Source organism: Malania oleifera, chromosome 3 (assembly GCF_029873635.1).
Source record: "Malania oleifera isolate guangnan ecotype guangnan chromosome 3, ASM2987363v1, whole genome shotgun sequence".
NCBI lineage: Eukaryota > Viridiplantae > Streptophyta > Magnoliopsida > Santalales > Ximeniaceae > Malania > Malania oleifera.
The window spans coordinates 119,524,353-119,548,759 of record NC_080419.1 but is presented as its reverse complement, the minus strand read 5'-3'; the positions used below and the strand labels follow the sequence as shown (position 1 = coordinate 119,548,759).

Sequence of the window (24,407 nt, the reverse complement as noted above, 5' to 3'; positions counted from 1 at the left end):
CAAACATCAAGTATTTTCACAAACTCCCAAAATCATGTGAAACAACAAAGGAAAGGTATGCAAAAGGATCCTAAAACTCTACACTTATAGATTTCCCGTTTACGTAAGCTTGAGTTCAATATCATTTAAATATATATATATATATATATATATATATATATATATTCTAATTTATTATTGTACATTATAGTCTTTAGTTATTTTATTAAGTTAATATATTAGGACTATATGGACTCAAACATTAGGTTTTCTTAGTAAAACATATCAAACTTTATCAAAATTAACGCATTTTCACATAACTTGAATTTCGGCCATCTCTTTGTATTCTTTATAATGACATGTGAAGCAATGATAGTTAAAAGGCTTCTAGGTTAATTACTAAATAGGCTTAGCATCAATAAATAAATATTGCAACTCCATTGCTAATTGTGTGAATACATATCTTTCTTATTTTTTTCCCACTCTCCTCTCCAAAATTACTAAAGAAATTATTCATAATTCTTGAGAGTTGCAAAAGATGTGTATTTGTATTCTCCGTTCATGCACAATTTTATTTTGTACTTCAAAATGTAAAAAATATTGAATTTTTAGATAAATATTTGAAAAGTTGAAAGTGAAAATATGCTCTCACAGTGATTTTCTCTAAAACAGTTCTATTTATTTTTTTCTAATCTTGTGTTCGGGAGATTCTTTGAACTTGAATTTAGAATTATACAGATATAATAAATATTATTCAAATTTACATAAATTTGAATTTAATACTTAAAATTTATGCTTCAAGTGCAAGATAAGAACGAAATCAATCAGATAAAAATATCAATAAAGAATAAAAATATTGACTTTGTACTCTTTTGTAATCCTAATTATGCACGATTCACTTATGATTACATTGACCCTGCTATCAAAATGACAAAAAATGATACTATTGGTCATATATTTTTTTCATTTATTTCACCATGACATTTCACATAGGAAATAAACCGCGTAAATGATAATATTAAGTGTAAAAGACATTGATCTCATTGAAGATTTAATAAAAATTAAAAATAAAATTTCCTAGATATTTCAAAATTTTCATCAACCTCTTCTAAAATTTCAAAGATCATCCCTAAAATTTGTCAAAAAAAAAAAACGAACAATTTTTTTTAATTATATTTTTTCAAATTTCAAGGGAAATTTATGATTTAAAATCTCAAGGACATTTATGAAAATTTTAAAATTTCAAAAAAAATCAATGCCTTTTTACCCAATCTAGACATCAGTGCCCTTTGCCCTAATATTAAATAATTAAAATAAATGTTGTTTTTATGCTATTTAAAAAATTACAAAAAAAAAAAAGATGGGCTGACAGGAATAAATCAAAGTTCAAATTAAATCTTGAACTTAAATTTACTTAAAATTTAAGTAAAAGTTATATTAAATTTACACAAAATTTAAATTAACAATATTTTCCGAAAAAAAAAAAAAGTATGAGAGAGCATCAAACGTCATTTTTTTTAGAAAAAGTATTCCCACGCAACCCATTTCATTTCATGGAGAGAATATTTTACCAGAGGATCTATCTAAAATAAGCTCCCATCATCATCATCATCAACACAATCTCCTTACAAATAAAAATCAAAATAAAAAGGTCTACACTTTCAACGGTCCTGATTCTCCCGCAACCAGATACAATGGACTCCAACTCGAGCACTCGTACACCACTTAAACTCGCGTACACTACGCTAAGCCTATTTATTACTCGTCGATCCCCTCGGCGACGTCAGCAGATAAATCTACGACTAATTGCCGGCGTACACGTGTGGGCCGGCCGCCGCGAGTACCCAACCGGATAATTGAAGAGAGAGGAAAATCAAAATCCGGGAACAGAGGAAATTAGAAAATGAAAATTATTTCCCTAACTTGTGGGGGGCGGAACTACAATAATACCCTCGGGAGGGGACGAGAACTACATCTACAATTGGATGGCGCCAATTTCGACGAGCTTGGGGACGAGGTGGCTGCTGAGGTGGAGGGCCACGAGGCTCTCGAGGCCGCCGACGCGGGTGCCGCCGAGGAAGAGAGCGGGATCGGCTGAGGAGGGGGTGGCGGAGGATGAGGAGGAGGAGTCAGATGAGTCGGGGTTATCGAGGGAGGAGAGGGCGGCGATCTCCTCCTCCTCCAATTCGATGACGGTGGGGTGGACGCCGAGGGAGGAGAGGAGGCGCTTCATGACGTGGCACATGCAGCAGGCGGAGCGGCTAAAGATGATCACCGGGTTCTCCGATATCAGCCGCTGGATCCTCATCTCCACCGACTCCGTCACGTCGATCGCCAGAGGAGAGCTGGTTGTCGGCGTCAGCTCCAGCCTCACGCCCCCGCCGCCCGTCAGCGGCCGGTATCCCCGTAGTCCTTGCATCTCCGGCGAGACTGGAAGAGAGAGAGACTGGAAGAGAGAGAGAGAGAGAGAGGAAGCAGAGTGCAGGAGGGGAATTGGGAGATGTGGGAGTGAAATGGGAATGGGTGTGTCAACGGGAAGGAGCTTTTATAAATGAGGAGGTGATTCGCTGCATCACCAAGTTCCCCCTATTACATCATCATTTCTATCATCACAATTTCACAACCGCAATTCTCTCTCTCTTTCTCTCTCCCACGCGCCAATTGGCAAGTGATACTTGGAGTCATAGATCATACTAACAAGGAAGTTTAACTACTCACAAAAACACTCAACAATGCCTTTTTTTTTATTTTATTCAGAGTTAGGTGTAGGAATTTTTGTACTTACATGGAATTTAATATGGATTAATTTACAATTCTATAATTTTATTTTATTTAAGTTTGTGCATATTTATATTTAAGCTCTAAAATATAATGTCAATGCTTATGCAATAAGTGTAATTGTTTATGTAAAGTGTACTTATGTGTTTCATAATATGGATTTTAAGTTTCGAACTTATATTTACATGTATTTAAATAAAATTTGATATAAATTTATATTATATTTTTACTACATTCACACAAATTCAAATTTAATATCTTTTTAAAAAATATAGAATTAATATTTTAATTTATGATTTTGTCTAAATAAACACAAATTCAAATTTAAAGTCTCTCTAAAAAAACACAAGATTAATATTTTAGTTTATGATTATAATCAGATTGGGAATAAAGAATATCAAAAGACCGGATGTAACTTTTAGCTAATGATGCTTCTATATTAAAGACGAGACGTTATTTCTTTCTCAAATATATGTAACTTAGGTTTATTTCCTTTTTTCCAGGTAATCGTCTCCTATATTTTTTTTTTAAGAAAAATCCAATCCTTAAAAAGTTATTTCAAAACAATGAGAAAGTTATTCCCTTTCACACATGTCTTGTACTGTTATAGTGTATTTTGAATATTATGAAAAGATTAAAAAATAACGAAATATTTCACCAAATAAGTCTCTCTTAAATTAAGGAGTGGCAATATTACATTTATCATCCCAACATCACATATAATGAATGAATAAAAATGTGAAATTTAGGAGATAAGTGTAATATTTTTGTAAACAACTTTATTAGTCTAACTACTATTCAAGCATTTTTTTTTAGAATGGGTTAGAATTTCTAAAGTTTTGTACAATAAAAAACAACATAAAGCCTCTATGGTTCTCGACTGATTCTACCATAGAGGCCAATGATAGACAATAACTCCCAAAACTTCTCAACTTGGTAGTTATGAAGGAAAATTGTTGATTTTAAAAGTTTTCTGATTAAAAAATCTCCTTTTAGTTAGTCTGGGACAATTAGGAGATTCTTTACAAGAAATAAGAGGTTCTACTTTTGGTGGCAATATGCTGTTGGAGGGTGGTCCCATTTATCGAGTCAAATCAATATTCTCTAAGAAGAAATATCTTAATATCAATCTCATTGATATCCATCATCACCTAACTTCTTTATAACTCTCTCTCTCTCTCATATTATTATAAAGTAGTATTGTAAAGTGATAAAAATTGGGTAAGTCAAATGATCTTATTTGAATAAAGATGCTTACCATTTACGTAAGTCATAACTTCATCCTTATATCACCAAAAAAAAAGGTAGCAAGTCTATCCCTTGAAAATAATGTCACATTACTTTCACAATCGAATGAAATTATTATCGTTTTTTTTTTGTCACACTTATGTCACAATATTATAAAAATTTCTACGTAATTTCTATCCATTCATATGATAAAAGAATATATTTTTGAGTCGAAACATGGTATTAAGATGTAAGATTTGATTAATTTAATTATGTGTATACCATTAGCAATCTTATAATTTTTTTTTTCAAGTTTAAGTTTGAGCGTTTTGTTTTATATTTTTATTTTTTTATTTTTTTGGTTTTCAAAATATGTAATCAACAACAAACACCACACATTAAAGAAAAAATGACTATTGCATTTCCAAAGTTCTTTACCCAATTTCTATAACTCATAACTAGCTTTTATATAGATATATATATATAAAGTCATAAGCTTCATCAACCAAGTATAAATTACATCATTAAAGTATCAATGTCAATTTCCAACAAAGAGAAACATACACTAAAAAATTAAAATAGTTGACTTAACTTCATTCTTATAATATTAAAAATGTTTGACAAATTTAATGTTAGAGTCAGCTCTTCAATTCACATACAATATATTCAATTTTCTTATCACATTTCAATTTAATAAATCTTAAATAACCTCATAACTTAACTTTTGTACGATATTTCAACCTTTAAAGAGTAATATAAATACACATGCTTGCGATGATGTCAAAAAGATATATTCAATGATATACTGATCACGTCCATGTGAGTATTAATATTATGTTCTAAATATTTAGAGGTTCATATAATAAATACATAAAAAAAAAAAAAATATAGTCCAACTTAAAAGTATTTCACACATGAAATTTTCTTCATAATCATTACCATGAAATTCTTGAAAAGAGATAGATTTAGAAGTTAAAACCCCAAAATAAAAACATTTATGTCAAAGCATTCAAATACCCCCAAAGCTATTTTATAATCTTGTACATATTATTTAGCCATTTAAACCCTTTAAATTGTTTCAAAACACTCCCAATTTTCTTCTCTCTTAGATTTTTTAAATGCGAATTTTTAATATGGTACAAAATAAGGTAAACTTTCATGAATTGTTATTGATCTTTAATAGTAGTTTAATTTTTGAATTGGTCATTAAACTTCAGTTTGCAACATATTATGCACTAAACATTGCACATAGTTTCAATGCTATGCAATGCAAAATTGTCATTTCTTGTAATTGACGTGACCTTTTTCCTAACATCTCGATGAATCAATTTCTTATAACTGATGTGACATTTTTCTTGATATCTCAATCATTCATCAAGTAAATCCATAACATGAACATATCTATGTATGTGTGTGAATGTGGACTATAGCCCCTGCTCAATTGGTCAAAAACTCCTCGTAGCATATATGTAATTAAGTAGACTTAAAACAATTGACTTATCTGAAATTTCACTTATGCAACTTATTTAGGGTCTATATAAAATCAATTGAGGAGCGAATCCAATATATTGAAAATTTGACTTTAACACATTATAATTATAAATGAAAAACTGTACAAAAGTAATCTTAAAAATTTTCAAAAAATTAAAAAATACATTAAGGATGAGAGTCTTAGCTCTCATTGAGCTCGAGTTCTAAATTCACCGCTATGAATGCGTGACTATAGGAAGAAAAATTTTTGTCAAAGTATTATAATTATGATTTTACATAACAAAATTTTACTCCTTACTTTAATCGTCACATATTTTCGAAGCATATTAAATAAACAAGGTAGTAAACGAGTATAAGTGGTATATAAAAATTTAACATTATAAATTAAACCTCATAACTATTTTTTACCTGCATTAAAAAAAAAAAAAGTACCTTGTTTTTTTATAAACATTGACTTTGAATAGAGTTGCATGATTGGGAAGTGAGATACACCGCCCACCCGGGGAGCGTGAGAGAAACCGATTGGCACGTAGTAAGGGTAGTTTGGGAACAGTGTGCCGGTTAATAAGTGGCTTTAAGGCGGGTCACATGGAGCCATCAGCCATGCCAATTAAATGACGCTGACGTCAGCTTGACTTCGACGTGGAGCCGTGACGCCACCGTAGTTTTAATTAATTAATTAATTTATATATTTTTTATTTATATTAAAAATAAATAAGTAGAAAGAGGACGGCATCCGCCGACGTGTCCTCCGCTGAGTGGGTCCCGTTTCATGCCGTGACATAATCATCGGAGGAGGGAGTGGGGAATTCCACTTCACCCGTCACCGTGACGTGTCCTGTCAGCCACGTGGCCACTCCTCTGATTTGGGCGGGAAGAAAGCCGGTGGCCGGGGCTTCTGGGCCGCAGGTCCTAGACCAATGGAAGGGCCCGGGTAGCGATGGGGCGATAGGGATGGACCGGGCGCGATTAAATGGGCTCGTGGGCTGCGGGGCCCATAAGCCATAAGATTGAGATTTAGATTGAGATAAAGCCTCTCCCGGGCATTTACTGTCTATGGTGGTGGAGGTACAGTATGTGGGTGCATGGCCGCATGCAACAGCCATTACCTGGGCAATAGCCCAATTGTATTATAACACGTGTAGGAAGTCAACTGTGGTGTCTTTCTTGGGTCGCGGGTCTGGCCAAATTTTGGATTTGATTGGAGGATGGAGAAGGAGAAAGGGAGGATGCGACGCAGGTGAGAGGAGTGATGATTGGAACTAGTGGGTAATGGGTATCACCATGCACCATGCACCATGCACCATGCACAAGGTCAAATCTGCAGATCAAATCATGGTCATGGCCCCTCGTCATCCTCAACATCTGCCCCACCCCCACCCTTAGATAAAGTTTTTTATTCTTTTTATTATTATTATTGAACGGCTGATAATGAAATGGAGCAAGAGGAGAGGTGTTTTGGGACATGTGACGGAGGAGGCATGTGCCCTCTTCCCAATCAACACTTCCATCTTACACTAATTTATGGAGTTTGTTTTAAGTTTTAATAAAAATTTAATAATTTTTTTATAAGATTCTAAAATCTTTAGAAATGAGGTCTTAAAATTTTAAGAACCTTCTCTAAGGCCGGGTTTATCAAAAAGACATAAATCTCTCTTATATTAGATCAACCGAAAAAAAAAAAAAAAATTTCTTTTAAGAAAAATTTGTATCTTTTTCGACAAATCTCAAAGGGGGTATGTGATATTTTTAAAATTTCAGAAAAAGTTTGTGACAGTTTTGAAATCTCAAGAAAATTTCTTTTTTTGTTAAATCTTAAAAAAAGTGAATATCTTTTGCCCTGTATAATAATATTATAAAGTTCTTATAGGGATAAAAACTTTTATATTATTGTTATATAGTAAGAACCGTGCCCACATTCAAAAAAAAAAAAAATGTTTATAGTTAATGACCATCATATCCAAGAAATTAAGAGAACATGCACACCATTTAATATATAATAGTGAGCTATACACTTTTTATGAAACAAAAAATCAACATTGTAACGGTTACCTACAATTAAGGGATCTTGAGATTCCTAACAATTTTTCGAGAATTTCTTTCACTCTCAAAGACGTTACATTATTATAATTATCAATCAAAAAATTCTTCAGAGGTCATCAACAAATTGAATCTTATCTTATGTTTAGATAGATTTTAGATTAAGAATTGTATTAAATTTGAATAAAAATGCTATACAAAATTATATTGTAATTTGTTCAAATCTATCCTGAACCATCCATACTACGTTAAAAATAATTAATATTTTAATTTTATATTTAAAAAGGGTCTTATTTACATTTGTATAAATTTAGATAAAAATTAATACAAAAATATATTATATTTTATTTAAATTTAAATTTGTAACCTAAAATTTATATTATCAAAGACAGCATATTATTAAATTTGTAGAAGGTTATTTTTTTTTTGGTCAACGATTCTTTACCATTGCGCAGGGGAATTTAATCTCGTTTGCATGATGGAGGACAGAAAGGTAAATCACGCGGCGGAAGAAGATAGAAGTCTAAAAGTCAAATTAAGGCGTGCATAGAAAACAAAGGGATAGGATGGGAATTAAAATAAAATAAATTTAATCTAGAATTTGATGACGTCCTCCAAAGTCAGAGAGACGTACCAAATTCCATTCTCCCCCACATCGACTTAATTGTCCGTAGCTTCCTTAATTATTAACCACAGCTGTACTGCTAGTGCTACCTGAATCCTCGACTAATTTTTTTTTTATTTAATTTAAAATCTCAAGTTGTGTTTAATAAATATTTTATTTTATTTTTTCAAAAAAAGGTTACCACTTGTTGTGACTTCATAAAATGTCAAATTATTTATAAATTGCCTCACATTAAAAAAATTAAATCCATAATGAGTGATTATTTACACTATTGTTCATAAACAGAATAAACTTAAACTTTTGAGTTAAATTGGTATTCATCTATGTGTATTAAATCAATTATTTCGAGTGAAATATTACATTCTCAGATAGAAAAAAACTATTAGTTACACCAGTGTATATCCTGAATTTAATATTATTTTATTGTAAAAGAAAAATTATTTAATATTCGGTGTACATAATATTTTCTCCTTAAATAGAGAAAATTGGATCCAAAGTGTTTCATTTTCTCTTCAACTATTTGTTCAACCACTATTTTTATAATATATATATATATATATATATATATATATAATTGAAAAAAACACAAAATTGGATTGGTGAACTCAAAATACTTCTCTAGAATCAAGAGAAACATTTTTAATGAAAAGTATGGATTGCATTATTCAATAATTTACTAAGAAATTTTTTATTACTTTTTTAACTTAAAATTTTTTTATTGGTTCAGTAGAAGAAAATTATGACTCTGTTGGGGATGATACCAAGTAAATCAGGTAGCTCTGTACGACCAACAATTCCCACTAAAAATTTTAAAACTATATTAAATAATCAAATTATTATTTTCTAAAAAATATACAAAACTCCAGACATTCATTATCTAGCATTGTGGAGATAATTTTATTAAAAAATTAGAAGTGTATTAATGATTTTTCTATGGCATAAAAGACCCTACGAGTAATACTCATATTCGTTTGATATCACTATAAAAAATTATGATTCTATGAAAACCAAAAATAGAAATAAAAACTAAAAATCATAAAACCAACAGCATGTTTATTTAATATTTATAAAGTTAAAATAAATTAAAAACTTCATTAAAAATGCTCATTTTCATCTTAAATCAAATATATTATAAAAACATGATTTAAATAATATACACTAAAAATATAATAATTATTTTAATTAATTTTAATACTACAAAATTACAATAAAATTTTTTATTGGAAATTACACTTGAAAAATAGTAAAAAAATTTTGTAACTAAAATTATATTTGAATTCATATAATCATTTTATTTTTATTTTTATTTTTATTTTTATTTAAAAGTATGTAAAATAAATGATTTGATTCAAAAGAGTTATTTTTGGATATTAAAATTTTTGCCAACAGGTTGACAAAACAATTCAAAATCATAAAATTTAGGGGTCGTTTGGTATTACTGTCAAAAATTAGAGAAACGAAAACTAAAAGCAAAAATTAAAAACCAAAAATAGAAATTAAAAATAAGAAACTAGCAACCTATTTTTTTGACAATAGATTATTAAAATAATTGAAAATCATAAAATTTGACTTTCAGTTTTTTAACAAATAGTTAAAAACTAACAGTAGAAATAAAAAACTAACAACAAAAACAAATGCACTTTATATTATCTTTTTTCCTGCAGAGAAATAGAAATAGAAAGCTGGAAACAGTAACAATATCAAATAGACTCTTAATTTTTAATTGTTTTGCAAAGAGTTGAAAATTAACAACAGAAACAGAAAACTGACAATATAAACAAATATATTTATATAATTGGTTTCTTTGCTGTACAAAAAGCCATAAAACGAAAAATAGCAAATGTATCAAGCTAACCCTAAAATCCTATTTTATTACTTTTGCTAATATAATAAAATCAAATACTTTCGGTAGCCGAATCAATATAAGAGTATTAACATATTTGAATACCTCAAAAATACATTATAAATACCAACTTTAATCACTTTGTGTGGGTTGAAAAGTCAAATTTTTTTAGTATTAATTTTTTTTGGTTTCTAACTCATAATTAATTAAATGACTTAGCTAACATGCAAATGTAATTATCATGCGATCCACTCAAAATAATTTTATGAAACTTTCTCAAAAAAACATTGGGATTTTTGTTTTTTGTTTTTTTTTTTTTAATAGCGACTGTGTGCAACTGATAGTTGAAACTATTGAAAATTTGTTTAAATAAAAGTATTATTATGAATAAAAATTTCCTCCCAGATATTCTAATATATATATATATATATATAGTAGTCTAGCAGGTAAAGAGACAATGGTGGGAAAAAAAAGTCAAGAAAATAAAAATCTGTGGTGCAAAATGGTGCAAGGGGCGCACATTAGCAGAGACCAGAGATAGAGTTTAGCCACTTGAGCGTGCAGAGCTTTTACGTAAGCTGTCGGCGCCGCTGGCTTTTAATGGCCTTTAGTTCGTGGAGGCGACAGGTGGGTGACGCAACTCGACGTGACAATGCAGCGGTGGGGACGTGGGGCCCAGCGGAGGTGACATCATGCTCTGAATCTCTGTCGGCTCTCGTCACCAGCGGGCATAATAAAAATAAAAAAATAAATGACAAAGTCCTTCTTTTGATGGTTGGACGCATTCAGAACTCGAAAGTAGATCCTCTCTGCCACGTAGGGGGTGTCCTACGTCATCCTCTGCGTGTACTGCAAGAATAACTGACTGCTCCTTCCACCGTACACGTGGCTGCCACGAGTACCGTTGGCTTCCCTGATATTTTCGCCCTCTAAATGGTGACATCATCATGGTTTCATCCGAGTCAGTCAATTGCTTCTTGGGGAGGTTTATTCTTACTTCTTAGAAGCTCAATGGCATGGTCGGCACTTAAATTTGACCAACTGTTAAAGTGAAATGATAAGCTAGTGATTTCATTATTAACTAAAATTTATTTAATTTTTTGTAAATTTAATTTACACTTGTCCTAATTAATTTTATCTAATTAAATTTATCACTTAAACAAATTTAATATTTATAAATTGAAAAGCATAAGTTAAAGAAAGATTTTTTTGTCATTAGAATAGTTGGTCCATTTGGAGTAGGGGTGCATTCGAGTTGAGTTGGCATAATAAAATACTCGAACTTGACTCATCTTGAAAATGTTATACTTGAAATTTGACTTAAATGCAAGGTGCTAAAGTTCGAACTCAATTTAATTAAGCTTGAATCGATTATAAATTAATATGAAATATATATAATTTACGCACAATATTAAAAATATTTATAAAATACATATCACATGACATATTTAATATAAAATAATAAAATTAAAGAGTTCAAGTAGACTCGAAACTTAACTCGAGTAAATCAGACTTGAACCTGAATATAATCGAGTCGAATCAAGTTAGGGGAAGAGTCGAGTCCAAGCAGCTCACAAGTAAGCGTGACTTACTTATATCTCCGAGCATAAATATTATTGGTTACACAAGATATATATATATATATATATATATATATATATATTATTTTTGAAATATTTTATTCTAATTATGTACTTGAAGTCATAATCACTTGACAAATATAATTTTTTGAGATTTTGTTATAATTAGGCTTGTGACAAATAATAGTAGTTTAACATATAATTCCAATTCGTCATTTTATATTTGTAAGGGAGATTACTAGTATTTTTACTTTTATTAAGGATGGCAAAGACAATTACATTAAATTAATAAGTACAAGTCCTTAATTATACTAATTAAAATAATAAAGAAAAAAATAATTTTTTCTTAATAGTATAAGGACGAACTTATAATTTCTTTTGTCAATTTTATATATATATTGTTGGAGTGTCAAGCTTAAAGGAATCCAGGCCGTCCATTCTATTAGAGATCTAGCGGCTGTGTGTTTTTTTTTTTTATTTTCCATCTAGGGGGGCATGGATGTAATTTGATCCTTTCTTTTGTGTTTTAAACAAAAAACAAAACAACAGGGGGCGGGGGGAGTTTATACTTTTTTGTTTGGCAGCTTCAAAAGGGGTTTAGCGCAGCCGAGGCTTCTTCTTGTAGAACCGCAAGTGTCTTCACCAGTGAGAGAGAGACCTGCAACCCGAGAAAGCCATCTCTAGCCGAGAGAGATCCTTCAGCTGCAATGCACGAGAGAGGGAGACGACAGGAGGAGGGTGGTTCGGCGTTGGGGATCTCTAGTCTCCAGCGGAGGTTCACGCACAGGTAAGGGGAAGGTAAGCAAAAATCTAGTTTCTTGGGAGGGTTTTTTTAGGGAAATCAGGGAGGAAGATAGGAAGAAGCCTAGGGCTCTTCGCAGATGCGAAGAGGGATTTTCTTGGTTGTTTCTTGAGCTGATTTTTAGAGGAGATCGGTAAGCCAAGGGAGGTAAATCTGTGTACTTGTATTTATTTTCACCGTTTTAATATAGCGTCTCCGAAGGTGAGTTCCTACTGTGGATGTAGGCCAATTTTTGGGCCGAACCACGTAAATGTGTTCTTGTGGTTGTGTGATTGGCATGTTTATGTTTTGCTGAATTTATTGTGGTTTTTTTGAATATTGGATTGGTGAACAAAGATTTTTCTTGATCAGGCTTGGCACACACACACATGTTGAAATAAACAGGTTTTATTTTATGTGTGGTTGTGATTGCTACAGAACTATAATCAAATTCTTATTATGGTTCATAAACAATTTATATTTAATTAAAATCTAAAAATTAGAATTGACAATCAAGTTATACACACAACAAGTGGTATTAGAGCCTAGATATGTGATGGGGACCACTAAGTTTGAAATAGAAAAATTCACCGAAAAAAATGACTTTGGTTTATGGAAGATTAAGATGCGTGCCATCTTGGTACAACAGGGGCTTAAGGAGGCTCTTCTTGGGGAAAAGAAGGGAGCTTCCACTTCACAAGAGGGGAAACTAAGTTTTCCCTCCACCGAAAAAGTGAAGCCCAAAATTCTCCAAAAAGCACATAGTGCCATTATCATGTCCTTAGGAGACAAAGTGCTTAGGGAAGTTGCCAGTGAGGATATGGTAGTTAGAGTTTGGTCAAAATTAGAAAGTTTGTACATGAAAAAATCCCTAACAAATAGACTCCACAAGAAGACTAGACTTTATACCTTTAGAATGACCCCTGGAACATCTATTGATGAACATTTAGATGAATTTAATAAAATTCTTTTGGATCTTACTAATATTGATATTAGTATAGATGAAAAAGACCAAACAATTCTTTTATTGAGTTTTCTTGATTCCACATATGAAAATATTAAAGAAACTATGATGTATGGGAGAGAGAGGCTGACTTTAGAAGATGTGCAAGTCATTTTGTACTCTAAGGAATTGCACACTAAGTTTGAGTCTAAATCAGGGTTAAGGGAAGGGTTAAATGTGAGAGGTAGGTCTGAAAAGAGGGACAAGAAAGGAAAAGACAAGCGGTCTAGATCAAAGTCTAAGAGCAAAGCACTAAAATGGTTTGCCTGTCACAAGGAAGGGCATTTTAAGAGAGACTGCCGTAAAAAGAAAAATGTTACCAATGCCACCACCTCTGAATCAAAGGATAAGACAGTTGTAGTTTTAGATGGGTATGATAGTGTAAAAGGGTTGACCGTCTCTGAGAAAGATTCAGGAAAAGAATGAATATTAGATTCAGGATGTTCCTTTCACATGTGTCCATTGAAAAACTAGTTTGATTCCTTTACATGCTTAGAAGGAGGTCATGTTATCCTAGGAAACAATAAGTCATGTAAAATACAAGGTATTGGGACAGTGACGCTTCTAATGTAACGACCCGAATAAAAATGGGAATTAAATGATAAAAGGAAGGGAAATGGAAATTGGAAATAGAAGGAGGCAGTCGACAAAATTGGATTTTGAAAGGATTAGACGAGAGGAAAATAGCAGGTTTTCGTCGACAAATACAGGGAATTCGTCGACGAAGGCTTAAGAAAATTCGTCGACGAAGACTGAATTCCGTCGACGAAGAAATATTGAGAGGGGGTTTTGAATCGACTAAATTTCGTTAATGAAATTAATAAGAATTCGTCAACGAATCCTGTTCTATAAGTATGGAAAATCTGATTTTTAACTTCTTTCATAAGCAAACTCTCTCCTCTCTCTCTCCCCTTCAGTTCTCTCTCTTTATTTCATCGATTTTGGGCCAGATTTACGCTAGATCGACAATCCGAAGTCACCACAACGATCCTAGGGAAGTTCTCTCCAAATCTGCCGGAGCGGATCGTTGGTGAAAGCAAGTTGGAAATCATCCCTGAATTGAGGTAAGGCTTTTTAAGACAAATTTGATCTTATGGTAGTTGTAAGAAATGATGTACGTATGAAAATACTGAAGTTTAATACTGAAAATTTTCGGTTTCAAGGTATTGGTCAAGAAATCTTACAGGGTTAGACTAGATTGTTTTGGGGGCTTTCTCAATAGTCAGGTAAAGGGATAAATTAAGCTAGTATTTTGTGAAAAATGTATGTATATATTATTGAATTTGATTTCAGGAAAATGAATATATATATATATATATATATATGATTTATATTTTGGAAAATGCGGTTAAAATGATGGTATGTCAAATATGTGGAAAATTTGTTCAGTGTGGCATAAGTATAAAATGTTTGAAATACTGTTTTTGGAAATGTGATTATGATATGGATTTTATGACGGAAAAACCGGCGTACGGGCCGAGATTTTTATGATATGTTTGCCGGCGTATGGGCCGTGCTATGATGTGATTTGCCAGCGTACGGGGCTGTGCTATGATATGTTTGCCGGCGTACGGGCCGTGCTATGATGTGATTTGCCAGCGTACGGGCTATGCTATGATATGTTTGCCGGCATACGGGCCATGCTATGATGTGATTTGCCGGCGTACGGGCCGAACTATGATAAAATGTGTAATACCGGCGTACGGGCCGATGATTTTCATGATACACATATATATGCAAAATGATATGATTGATGTGAAAATAAATGATATGAGAAATCTATGTATCACAGTTTTAGTATATGTTATATGATATCAGAACCTAGTTGGCTTGGTCTAGGCTAGCACTTGCACGGTACCGCTGCTATGTGTCCATGGTCCTCATGATCATGATATTTGTGTTAACGCCGCTGTACGGGAATGGTGTGAGATTGGATGGTCGATGTGGTTATTAAAGAAGTGTGCTGTGATCGCTCCTAGTGTATGGACCGGGTCTGGCAGACCCATCGAACTTACAGACTTTATGATTGATTTGGCAGTGGTTGGCCAACCATTGTCAGATCCCGCCTTCGGGCCACACAATCCAGTCATGTAGGGGTAATACATGACAACAGCTAGCTAACCTACTACAAATGTTTTTATGATATTATTATTGTATGAGATGAGATATGTTTATGAAAATGTAATATGTTCTACCATGTGTTGATATATATATATGTTTTCCAGATTTGACGAAACAGTACTGAATATGTTATGTATGGTATATGTAAAACACGAAATACTCATGTTGTCACACACTGGTATTAGTTTATTTCCCTTACTGAGAGGTGTCTCACCCCTAAATCTTATTAACTTTTCAGGAGCCCCAGATAGGAGAGTCTTAGTTCTCATGGTGGTTCTAGGTATTTTCTATCAATTATATATAACTTTTCTAGGAGAGTATAGGTTTATATTCTAAAACATAAAAGTGATACTTTTGAAAAGTTTAAAGAATGGAAAACCTTAGTTGAAACTCAAGTTGGCAGAAAAGTTAAAATAATGAGAACAAACAATGGATTAAAATACTTGTCAAATGAATTTTCTGAATTTTGTAAAGTTGAGGACATTGCTAGACATAAGATTGTTAGGGATACTCCCCAACAAAATGGACTAACTGAAGGGATGAATAGGAATATTCTGGAAAGGGTAAGATGCATGTTAGCCACTTCAGGTTTGCCCAAGACCTTTTGGGCAAAGGCAATGATCATTGTTGTATACCTTATTAATAGGTGTCCTTCCTTAGCTTTAAATTTTAAAACCCCTCAAGAAATCTAGTCGGATAAGCCTGCTAATTATCAGGGTTTAAAAGTTTTTGGGTGCGTAGCCTATGCCCACATTAGAACTGATAAATTAGAGCTTAGCTATTAAATGCATTTTTGTGGGATACCCAGAGGGGGCTAAAGGCTATAAGCTCTAGGTTGCAGAACCTGGAATAAAAAAATGTATTATTAATAGGGATGTAGTTTTTAATGAAATTAAAATGGGGAGAAAACCAGAAAATTCAGATGAAAGTGTTAGGCACTCTGATACTAGTGACCTACAGCTTGAGGTGAAGCAACCCTCCACTTCTCATAGCCATTCAGAAACAGATGCTGCAGATTTTGAGGAACAGAACTCAGAATTAGAAACCTCTGAATTAAGTAAAACCTAACTTCTAGCACGGGATAAGGAGAGGAGAGTCATTAGACCTCCTCAAAGGTATGGGGAAGCTGATATGACAACTTTTGCTCTTTCTGTTGCTGAAACAGAAATTGAGGTGGAGCCTAAGACTTTTAGAGAGGCCATGGATATTAAAGAGGCTGAAAAATGAATTCTTATAATGCAAGAAGAAATGGAGTCTCTAAGCAAGAATAAAACATGGGTGATGGTACCTAGACCAGAAAAACAGAAACTCATAGGATCCAAGTGGATCTTTAAGAGGAAAAAGGGAATCCCTAGAGTTGAACCACCTAGGTATAAAGTTAGGTTAGTGGCTAAGGGATTTACACAAAGGGAAGGGGTAGACTATAATGAAATATTTTCCCTTGTTGTGAGGCATAGTTCAATTAGAATTCTATTATCTTTTGTTGCTATACATGACTTGCATTTGGAACAACTTGATGTTAAAACAGCTTTCTTGCATGGTACTTTAGAAGAAACAGTTTATATGCAACCTCTTGAGGGTTTTGATACAGAAATGAATAAAAATCATGTATATTTATTAAAGAAATCTTTATATGAGTTGAAATAATCACCTAGACAATGGTATAAACGATTTGATTCTTACATGATTCAAAATGATTTCTGTAGAAGCAATTATATGGTTGTGTTTATTATAAATCATGTGATAAATGTCATATATATTTGCTATTATATGTTGATGACATGTTGGTTGCTTGTGGAGACTTGGATATGTTAAATCAAATTAAGTGCATGCTTAAATCTGAATTTGAAATGAAAGACTTAGGACCTGTTAAAAGAATACTTGGTATGGAAATAACTAGAGAAAGGAATAAAAAGCTTCTCTACTTGTCTCAAAAGTCTTATATTTCAAAGGTGTTAAAAAGAGTTGGAATAAGTCATGTTCAATCTACTTCTGTTCCTGTTGCACAACATGTTAAATTGTCTTAAAAACAGTGTCTTGAAACTGAAAATGAGCCTATTCATGAATAGAATACCATATGCTAGTATGGTTGACAGTGTAATGTATGCTATGGTATGTTCTAGACCCGATCTCTCTTATGTTGTAAGTCAAGTGAGTAGATTTATGAGCAAACCTGGAAAACCACATTGGCATGCTTTGAAACAAAATTTTCAATACTTGTCTAGAACAAAATAGCAAGGATTAATATTTGGAAAAAGGGATATGCATTGTGAAATAGGGTTAAAAGGATATGTAGAGTCTGACTATGCTAGAAATCTAGATACCAGGAAGTCTTTATCTGGTATGGTCTTTTCTTTTTTAGGTATTGCTATTAGTTGGAAATCACACATGCAGTCGGTGGTAGCCTTGTCTACCATGGAGGCTGAATATATTGTCATGACTGAAGCCTTTAAGGAGGTTATATGGATAAAAGGACTATGTCTAGAGTTAGGAATGTATAGTGGAACCGTTATAATTTATTGTGACAATCAAAACACTATTCATTTGGCTAGGTCCAAACATATAGATGTTAGGCTGCATTTTGTGAGGGATATTATTTCTAGTGGTGAAATAGAAGTAAAGAAAACTCTAACAAAGGATAATCATTCTGATATGATGACTAAAGTAGTACCTAAATCCAAGTTTGAACATTGTTCAAACTTGGTTAACCGTGGAAGTTTCTAGTGTTTGTTTTGCAGGAATTGCCATAGGAGATGCTAAGGAGGTGCATGGGTCACAAGCTTGCCAAGGTGGAGAATTGTTAGAGTGTCATGCTTAAAGGAATCCAAGCCGTCCATTCTATTGGAGATCCAGCGGCTATGTGTTTTTTTAAAAATTTTCTATCTGGGGGCGGGGGGCATTTATGTTATTTGTTCCTTTCTTTTGTGTTGTAAATAAAAAACAAAATAGCAAGGGCGGGGGGAGTTTTAACTTTTTTGTTTAGTAGCTTCAGAAGGGGTTCAAGGCAGCCGAGGCTTCTTCCTGCAGAACCGCAAGTGTCTTCACTAGTGAGAGAGAGACCTGCAACCCGAGAAAGCCATCTCCAACCGAGAGAGATCCTTCAGCCACAGTACATGAGAGAGGGAGACGGTAGGAGGGTGGTTCGGTGTTGGGGATCTCTAGCCTCCAACGGAGGTTCACGCACAAGTAAGGGGAAGGTAAGCACAGATCTAGTTTCTTGGGAGGGTTTCTTTTACGGAAATTAGGGAGGAAGATAGGAAGAAGCCTAGGGCTCTTCACAGGTGCGAAGAGGGGTTTTCTTGGCTGTTTCTTGAGCCGATTTTCAGAGGAGATCAATAAGCCAAGGGAGGTAAATCTTTGTACTTGTATTTATTTTCACCGTCTTTAATATAGCGTCTCTGAAGGTGAGTTCCTGCCATGGATGTAGGCCAATTTTTAGGCTGAATCACGTAAATGTGTTCTTGTGGTTGTGTGATTGCCAGGTTTATGTTTTTCGGAATTTATTGTGGCTTTGCTGAATATTGAATTTTTCTTGATCAGACTTGGCACACACACACGTTGAAATAAATAGGTTTTATTTTATGTGTGGTTGTGATTGCTGCAGAACTATAATCAGATTCTTACTGTGGTTTATGAACAATTTATATTTGATTAAAATCTGAAAATTAGAATTAGCAATTAGGTTATATAAACAACATATATATATATATATATATTTTGGTAAAAGAGGGTGACACCTCTTTTGTTAATTTTATTAATAACCCTCACTTATGGCGGAGGAATACCGTGGAAAAAAAAGGACACTTGGCGTAACAACTTACTTATTTACTCATTTAATAAAAGAAAAATAAATAAATCAGTCAACCCGAACCCGTGGGTATCGAGGACACCTATCAAACACAACGGAAATCTAAGTAGCAGTAAATTTAAATCACATTTTCGTAACTATAAAATCCAAACACCAGAGTTAACTACATTCCCAAATATCTGCGTTTATATACAATCTCCCAAAAACACCAAAATAAACCTAGGATCTTACAACAAAAATCTCCTGATCCTAGATCAGAACTTACCCCCCTAGGAGGGAAGTTCAACTCACTCAGCGGCGGCCTTGACCAGCCGGTCTCTCCGGGTTTCCTAAAAATCATTTAATATTTGGGGTGAGACACCTCTTAGTAAGGATAGATAAATTAAAATCAGCTGTGTGGTAACATGAATATTTAATGTTGTAATACATATACCATACATTTCACATACCATAAACATAAATCATAATATGATTAAATAAACATATAATTTCATATTTTCAAGTAATCATACTAATCATGTGTTATCTGATATAATCTATAATATTGAAAACTACCTAGGATGTATAGCTAGTTGATGTCATGTATTACCCCCATGATGGGTTGTGCAGCCCTAAGGCGGGACTCGACAATGGCTGGCCGACCATTGCCGAGTCAAAAATGTCTATAAGTACAATGGGCCCGCCACACCCTAGTCCAGACTGCCAGGTGGACTTATACACTCTACACTGAAAGTCACATCGACTATCCATCTCCTTCCCCCTCGTGGGGTGGTTTGCACCAATATGATCATAGATATCTTATCTGTAAGCTACAGTACTGTGCTCTTAAAACTGTACTAAACTAACATCCGGGTTCTGATAACATATAGTACATAATCAAATACTATTTATCGTAAAAAAAATAACAACATTTTCTGAATTCTACTTCAACATAATAATTACGGCCTAGCATCGAAAACATAGATAAATACGGCCTCGCACCGAAAACGTGAGTAGATACGGCCTCGTGCCAAACATCAATTACGGCCTTGTGCCAAACATATCATATATTCTGAAATCATAATTTACTATGTTTATCATGTTATTCCTGAAAATATTTATCAACATGCTTTATATTGTAAATCTAACTTAACGTGGTATATTATATACATAAAATAATATTCATGCTACACGAATTAAATGAAACCATCAATTCCGTTCTGAAAACACATTTCCCGTACAATTACAGTATTTTACCAAACTTACATTTTCTCAATTATACTCATATATAGTCGCATGTTTTCTGAAAATTTTTCTACTCTTAAATAATAATAATTTTAATGAAAAGTAACTGTTTTAATTTATCTCTTTACCTGACAATTGAAAAGCCCCTATGAATTCCTGGACTCACACCCGTAGGATTTCCTTATTAATACTCTGAAAATGAAAACTTCCAGTACTAAACTTAAGTATTTATTCGAGTACATCATTTCCTTCAACTGTGGAAAGACCAAATTCGACATAAAAATCCTTATCTTAACTTAGGGATGAATTTCAACTTTCTTCCACCAACGATCGGCTCCGGCAGATTTGGAGAAAACTTCCCCTGGAGCGTTGTGGTGGCCTCAGATCGTTAATCCGGTGAACGATGGAGCCGAAATCGAAGAAAGAGGAGATAGAAATCGTAGGGAGAGAGAGAGAGAGGGAGTGATTTCTATTTTTCGGCATTAAAATCTGATTTTTAACTATTTATAGGGCTGGATTCGTCGACGAGACACGTCACCTCGTCGACGAGTCCTATAGAAAGTTCGTCGACGAACCTGCACCTTTGTCGACGGATTTCAGACTTCCCAATATCCTCTCTCGGTATCTTCTCGTCGACGAAACTTGACTTCGTCGATTAGGCCCTCTTATACCCTCGTTGACGAATCCCCTGTGGTCGTCGACGAGGCCCTGATGAATTCCCTCGGTTAATACTCCCAAAGTGCAATGTCGTCAACGAAGTCGACTACCTCCTTTTGTTTCTATTTCCATTTCCCTTTCTCTTTATTTAAATACCATTATTATTATTCGGGTCATTACATTCTCCTTTCCTTATAAAATTTCGTCCTCAAAATTTACTATTCTTATAATTCATCATCCCTTAAGGCAAAATGGTCTACTTATTTTATTACTTGCTCTCACTTATGGTGGAGGAATACCGTGGTTACATTTCAAGTCCTGGGAGATTACATAAACCAAAAGAAAATTCCCCAAAACTAAAATACCACTTACTACTAGAATATTACATGTACCTGCAAAAGAAATACTACATATTTACTTACATTTTCTAGTTATATTTAAGCTTCTTGGAACAATTGTGGGTATTTCTGTATGATATACTCCTCGAGTTCCCAAGAAGCCTCTTCTACTGCATGATTCCTTCATAGAACCTTTACCAGAGGAATCTTCTTATTACGTAGTTCCTATTCCTTTCTGTCCAGAATCTGCATTGGTACCTCCTCATATACTAGTGAATCTCTGAACTCTAACTTGCCATAGCTGATAATATGGGAAGGATTTGGGACGTATTTCCTTAACATAGATACATGGAATACGTCGTGCATCCTGGATAGTGTAGGTGGCAAAGCTAGTCTGTAGGCAACCGGTCCCACTTTCTCTTAAATCTCAAACGGACCTGTGAACCTAGGGCTAAGTTTACTCTTTCTACCAAACCTCATTACTCCTTTCAATGGAGCTATCTTCAAAAATACGTGATCACCCACATCGAACTCCAAATTCTTGCAGCGATTGTCGACATAACTCTTCTGTCGACTCTGAACTATATTGATTCTATCCCTGATGAGCCGAACCTTATCATATGTCTGTTGTACCAACTCTAGCCCCACAACTCGCTGCTCACCTATCTCATCCCAATACAAAGGAGATTGACATCTCCTACTGTACAATGCCTCAAATGGTGTCATACCAATGCTGGCTTGAAAACTATTATTATACGCGAATTCCACCAACGGCATGAACTGAGTCCAACTACTCCTAAAATCTAAAACACATCCTCGGAGCATATCTTTTAGTATCTGTATCGTCCTCTCAGTCTACCCGTCTAATTGAGGATGGAATGCTGTGCTAAACGATAGCTGAGACCCTAAAGCTTCCTGCAAGCTTCTCCAGAATCGTGACGTGAAACGCGGGTCTCGATCTGACACTATGGATACTGCACCCTATGAGAATGAATTATCTCCTAGATGTAAATCTTCGCCAAATGGCTGAGGGGATAGCTGATCTTGATAGGGAGAAAATGGGCGGTTTTAGTCAACCGGTCTACTATCACCCAAATAGCATTTTGGTCATGCGATGTTGACGGCAGCCTTGAAACGAAGTCCATGGATATATGATCCCACTTCCACTCTGGAATAAATAACGGCTGCAACTGACCCACTGGCCTCTGGTGCTCAGCTTTTACCTGCTAGCACGTCAAGCACTTGGCTACATACTCGACAATCTCTCTCTTCATACCACTCCACCAATAAAACTCTCGCAGATCCCTGTACATTTTTGTACTGTTAGGATGAACCGTATACAATGATCTATGAGCCTCCTCCAAAATAGTCTTCCTAATGTCAGTATCGGCAGGAACACATAATCTAGAATGGAACCGCAGAGCTCCGTCGTCTGCAATACTGAATTCCTCCCCCTGACCACTCTGCACTCTGTCCATCACCTCTACTAATTCTAGGTCTTCTTTTTGGGCGGCTTTAATTCTTTCCTGCATAGTAGGCTATACCACTAGGCTGGAAATACATACTAGAGTATTACTCTTTATCAATTCAATGTCGAGTCTCTCTAGATCCATCATGATCAGACGCTGGATCTCCATAGCTGTCAATGTTGATTCCCCAGACTTTCTGCTCAGTGCATCAGCTACCACGTTTGATTTCCCTGGGTGGCAACTGATAGTACAATTAAAATCTTTAATTAACTCTAACCACCTTCTTTGTTTCATATTCAGTTCCTTCTGAGTTAAAAAAAATACTTTAAGCTCTTGTGGTTAAAGAAAATCTCACACTGCTCGCCATATAGGTAATGTCTCCAAATTTTCAGTGCGTGTACCACTACAGCCAATTCAAGATCATGGGTAGGGTAGTTCTTTTCATATTCTTTCAATTGTCTGGATGCATACGCCACCACCCTACCATGCTGCATCAATACACAACCAAGTCCCTTCAAGGATGCATCACTGTAGATAGTATACCCCTCACCCCCAAACGGGATGATCAATACTGATGCTGTGACTAGTCTCTGCTTCAATTCCTGAAAACTCTACTCACAACAGTCGTCCCATTCAAATCTAGCATTCTTTCTAGTTAGTCGTGTCAGAGGCCCTGATAAAGCTGAGAATCCCTTAACGAAATAACGGTAATAATCGGCTAACCCCAAGAAACTCCTAATCTCCTGGACATTCCTCGGTCTAGCCTAATACTGGGATCTATAGAAATTCCATCTCCTGAGATAACATGCCCCAAAAACACAACTTTCTCAAGCCAGAAGTCACATTTACTGAACTTTGCATATAGCTTCTTTTCCCTGAGCATCTGCAAAACTCGCCTCAAATGTATCTCGTGCTCCTCATAGCTCCTCGAATAGACCAGTACATCATCAATAAAAACAACAACAAACTGATCTAAATATGGATGAAAAATCCTATTCATCAGATTCATAAATATCGCAAGATCATTCGTTAGACCAAATGGCATAACAAGGAACTCGTAATGCCCATACATGGACTTGAAAGCCATCTTTGATACATCCTCTGCTCTCACCTTTACCTGATGGTAACCTGATCTGAGGTCAATCTTAGAATATACCCGTGTACCCTGGAGCTGGTCAAACAAGTCATCGATACGAGGTAGAGGATACTTGTTCTTGATAGTCACTTTATTAATCTCCCTGTAATCAATACACATCCTCATAGACCCATTCTTCTTTTTCACGAATAGCACTAAAGCTCCCCATGGAGATACACTAGGTCATATAAAGCCCTTATCAAGCAAATCCTACAACTGATCTTTCAGTTCTGCTAACTTTGCTAGCTCCATTCGGTACGGTGCTTTAGAGATCGGCGTTGTACATGGAAGTAGATCAATAGAAAAAT

General features: G+C 34.3%; 1 protein-coding gene across 1 annotated transcript; it reads right to left on the bottom strand.

The window, feature by feature from the left end:
* Positions 1 to 1,704: 1,704 nt before the first annotated feature.
* Positions 1,705 to 2,503, bottom strand: LOC131151126 (glutaredoxin-C6-like). Its single transcript, XM_058102366.1, has one exon. The coding sequence runs from the start codon at positions 2,396 to 2,398 to the stop codon at positions 1,955 to 1,957; it is 444 nt and encodes a 147-aa protein (XP_057958349.1). The 5' UTR covers positions 2,399 to 2,503; the 3' UTR covers positions 1,705 to 1,954.
* Between the last annotated feature and the right edge of the window lie 21,904 nt (positions 2,504 to 24,407).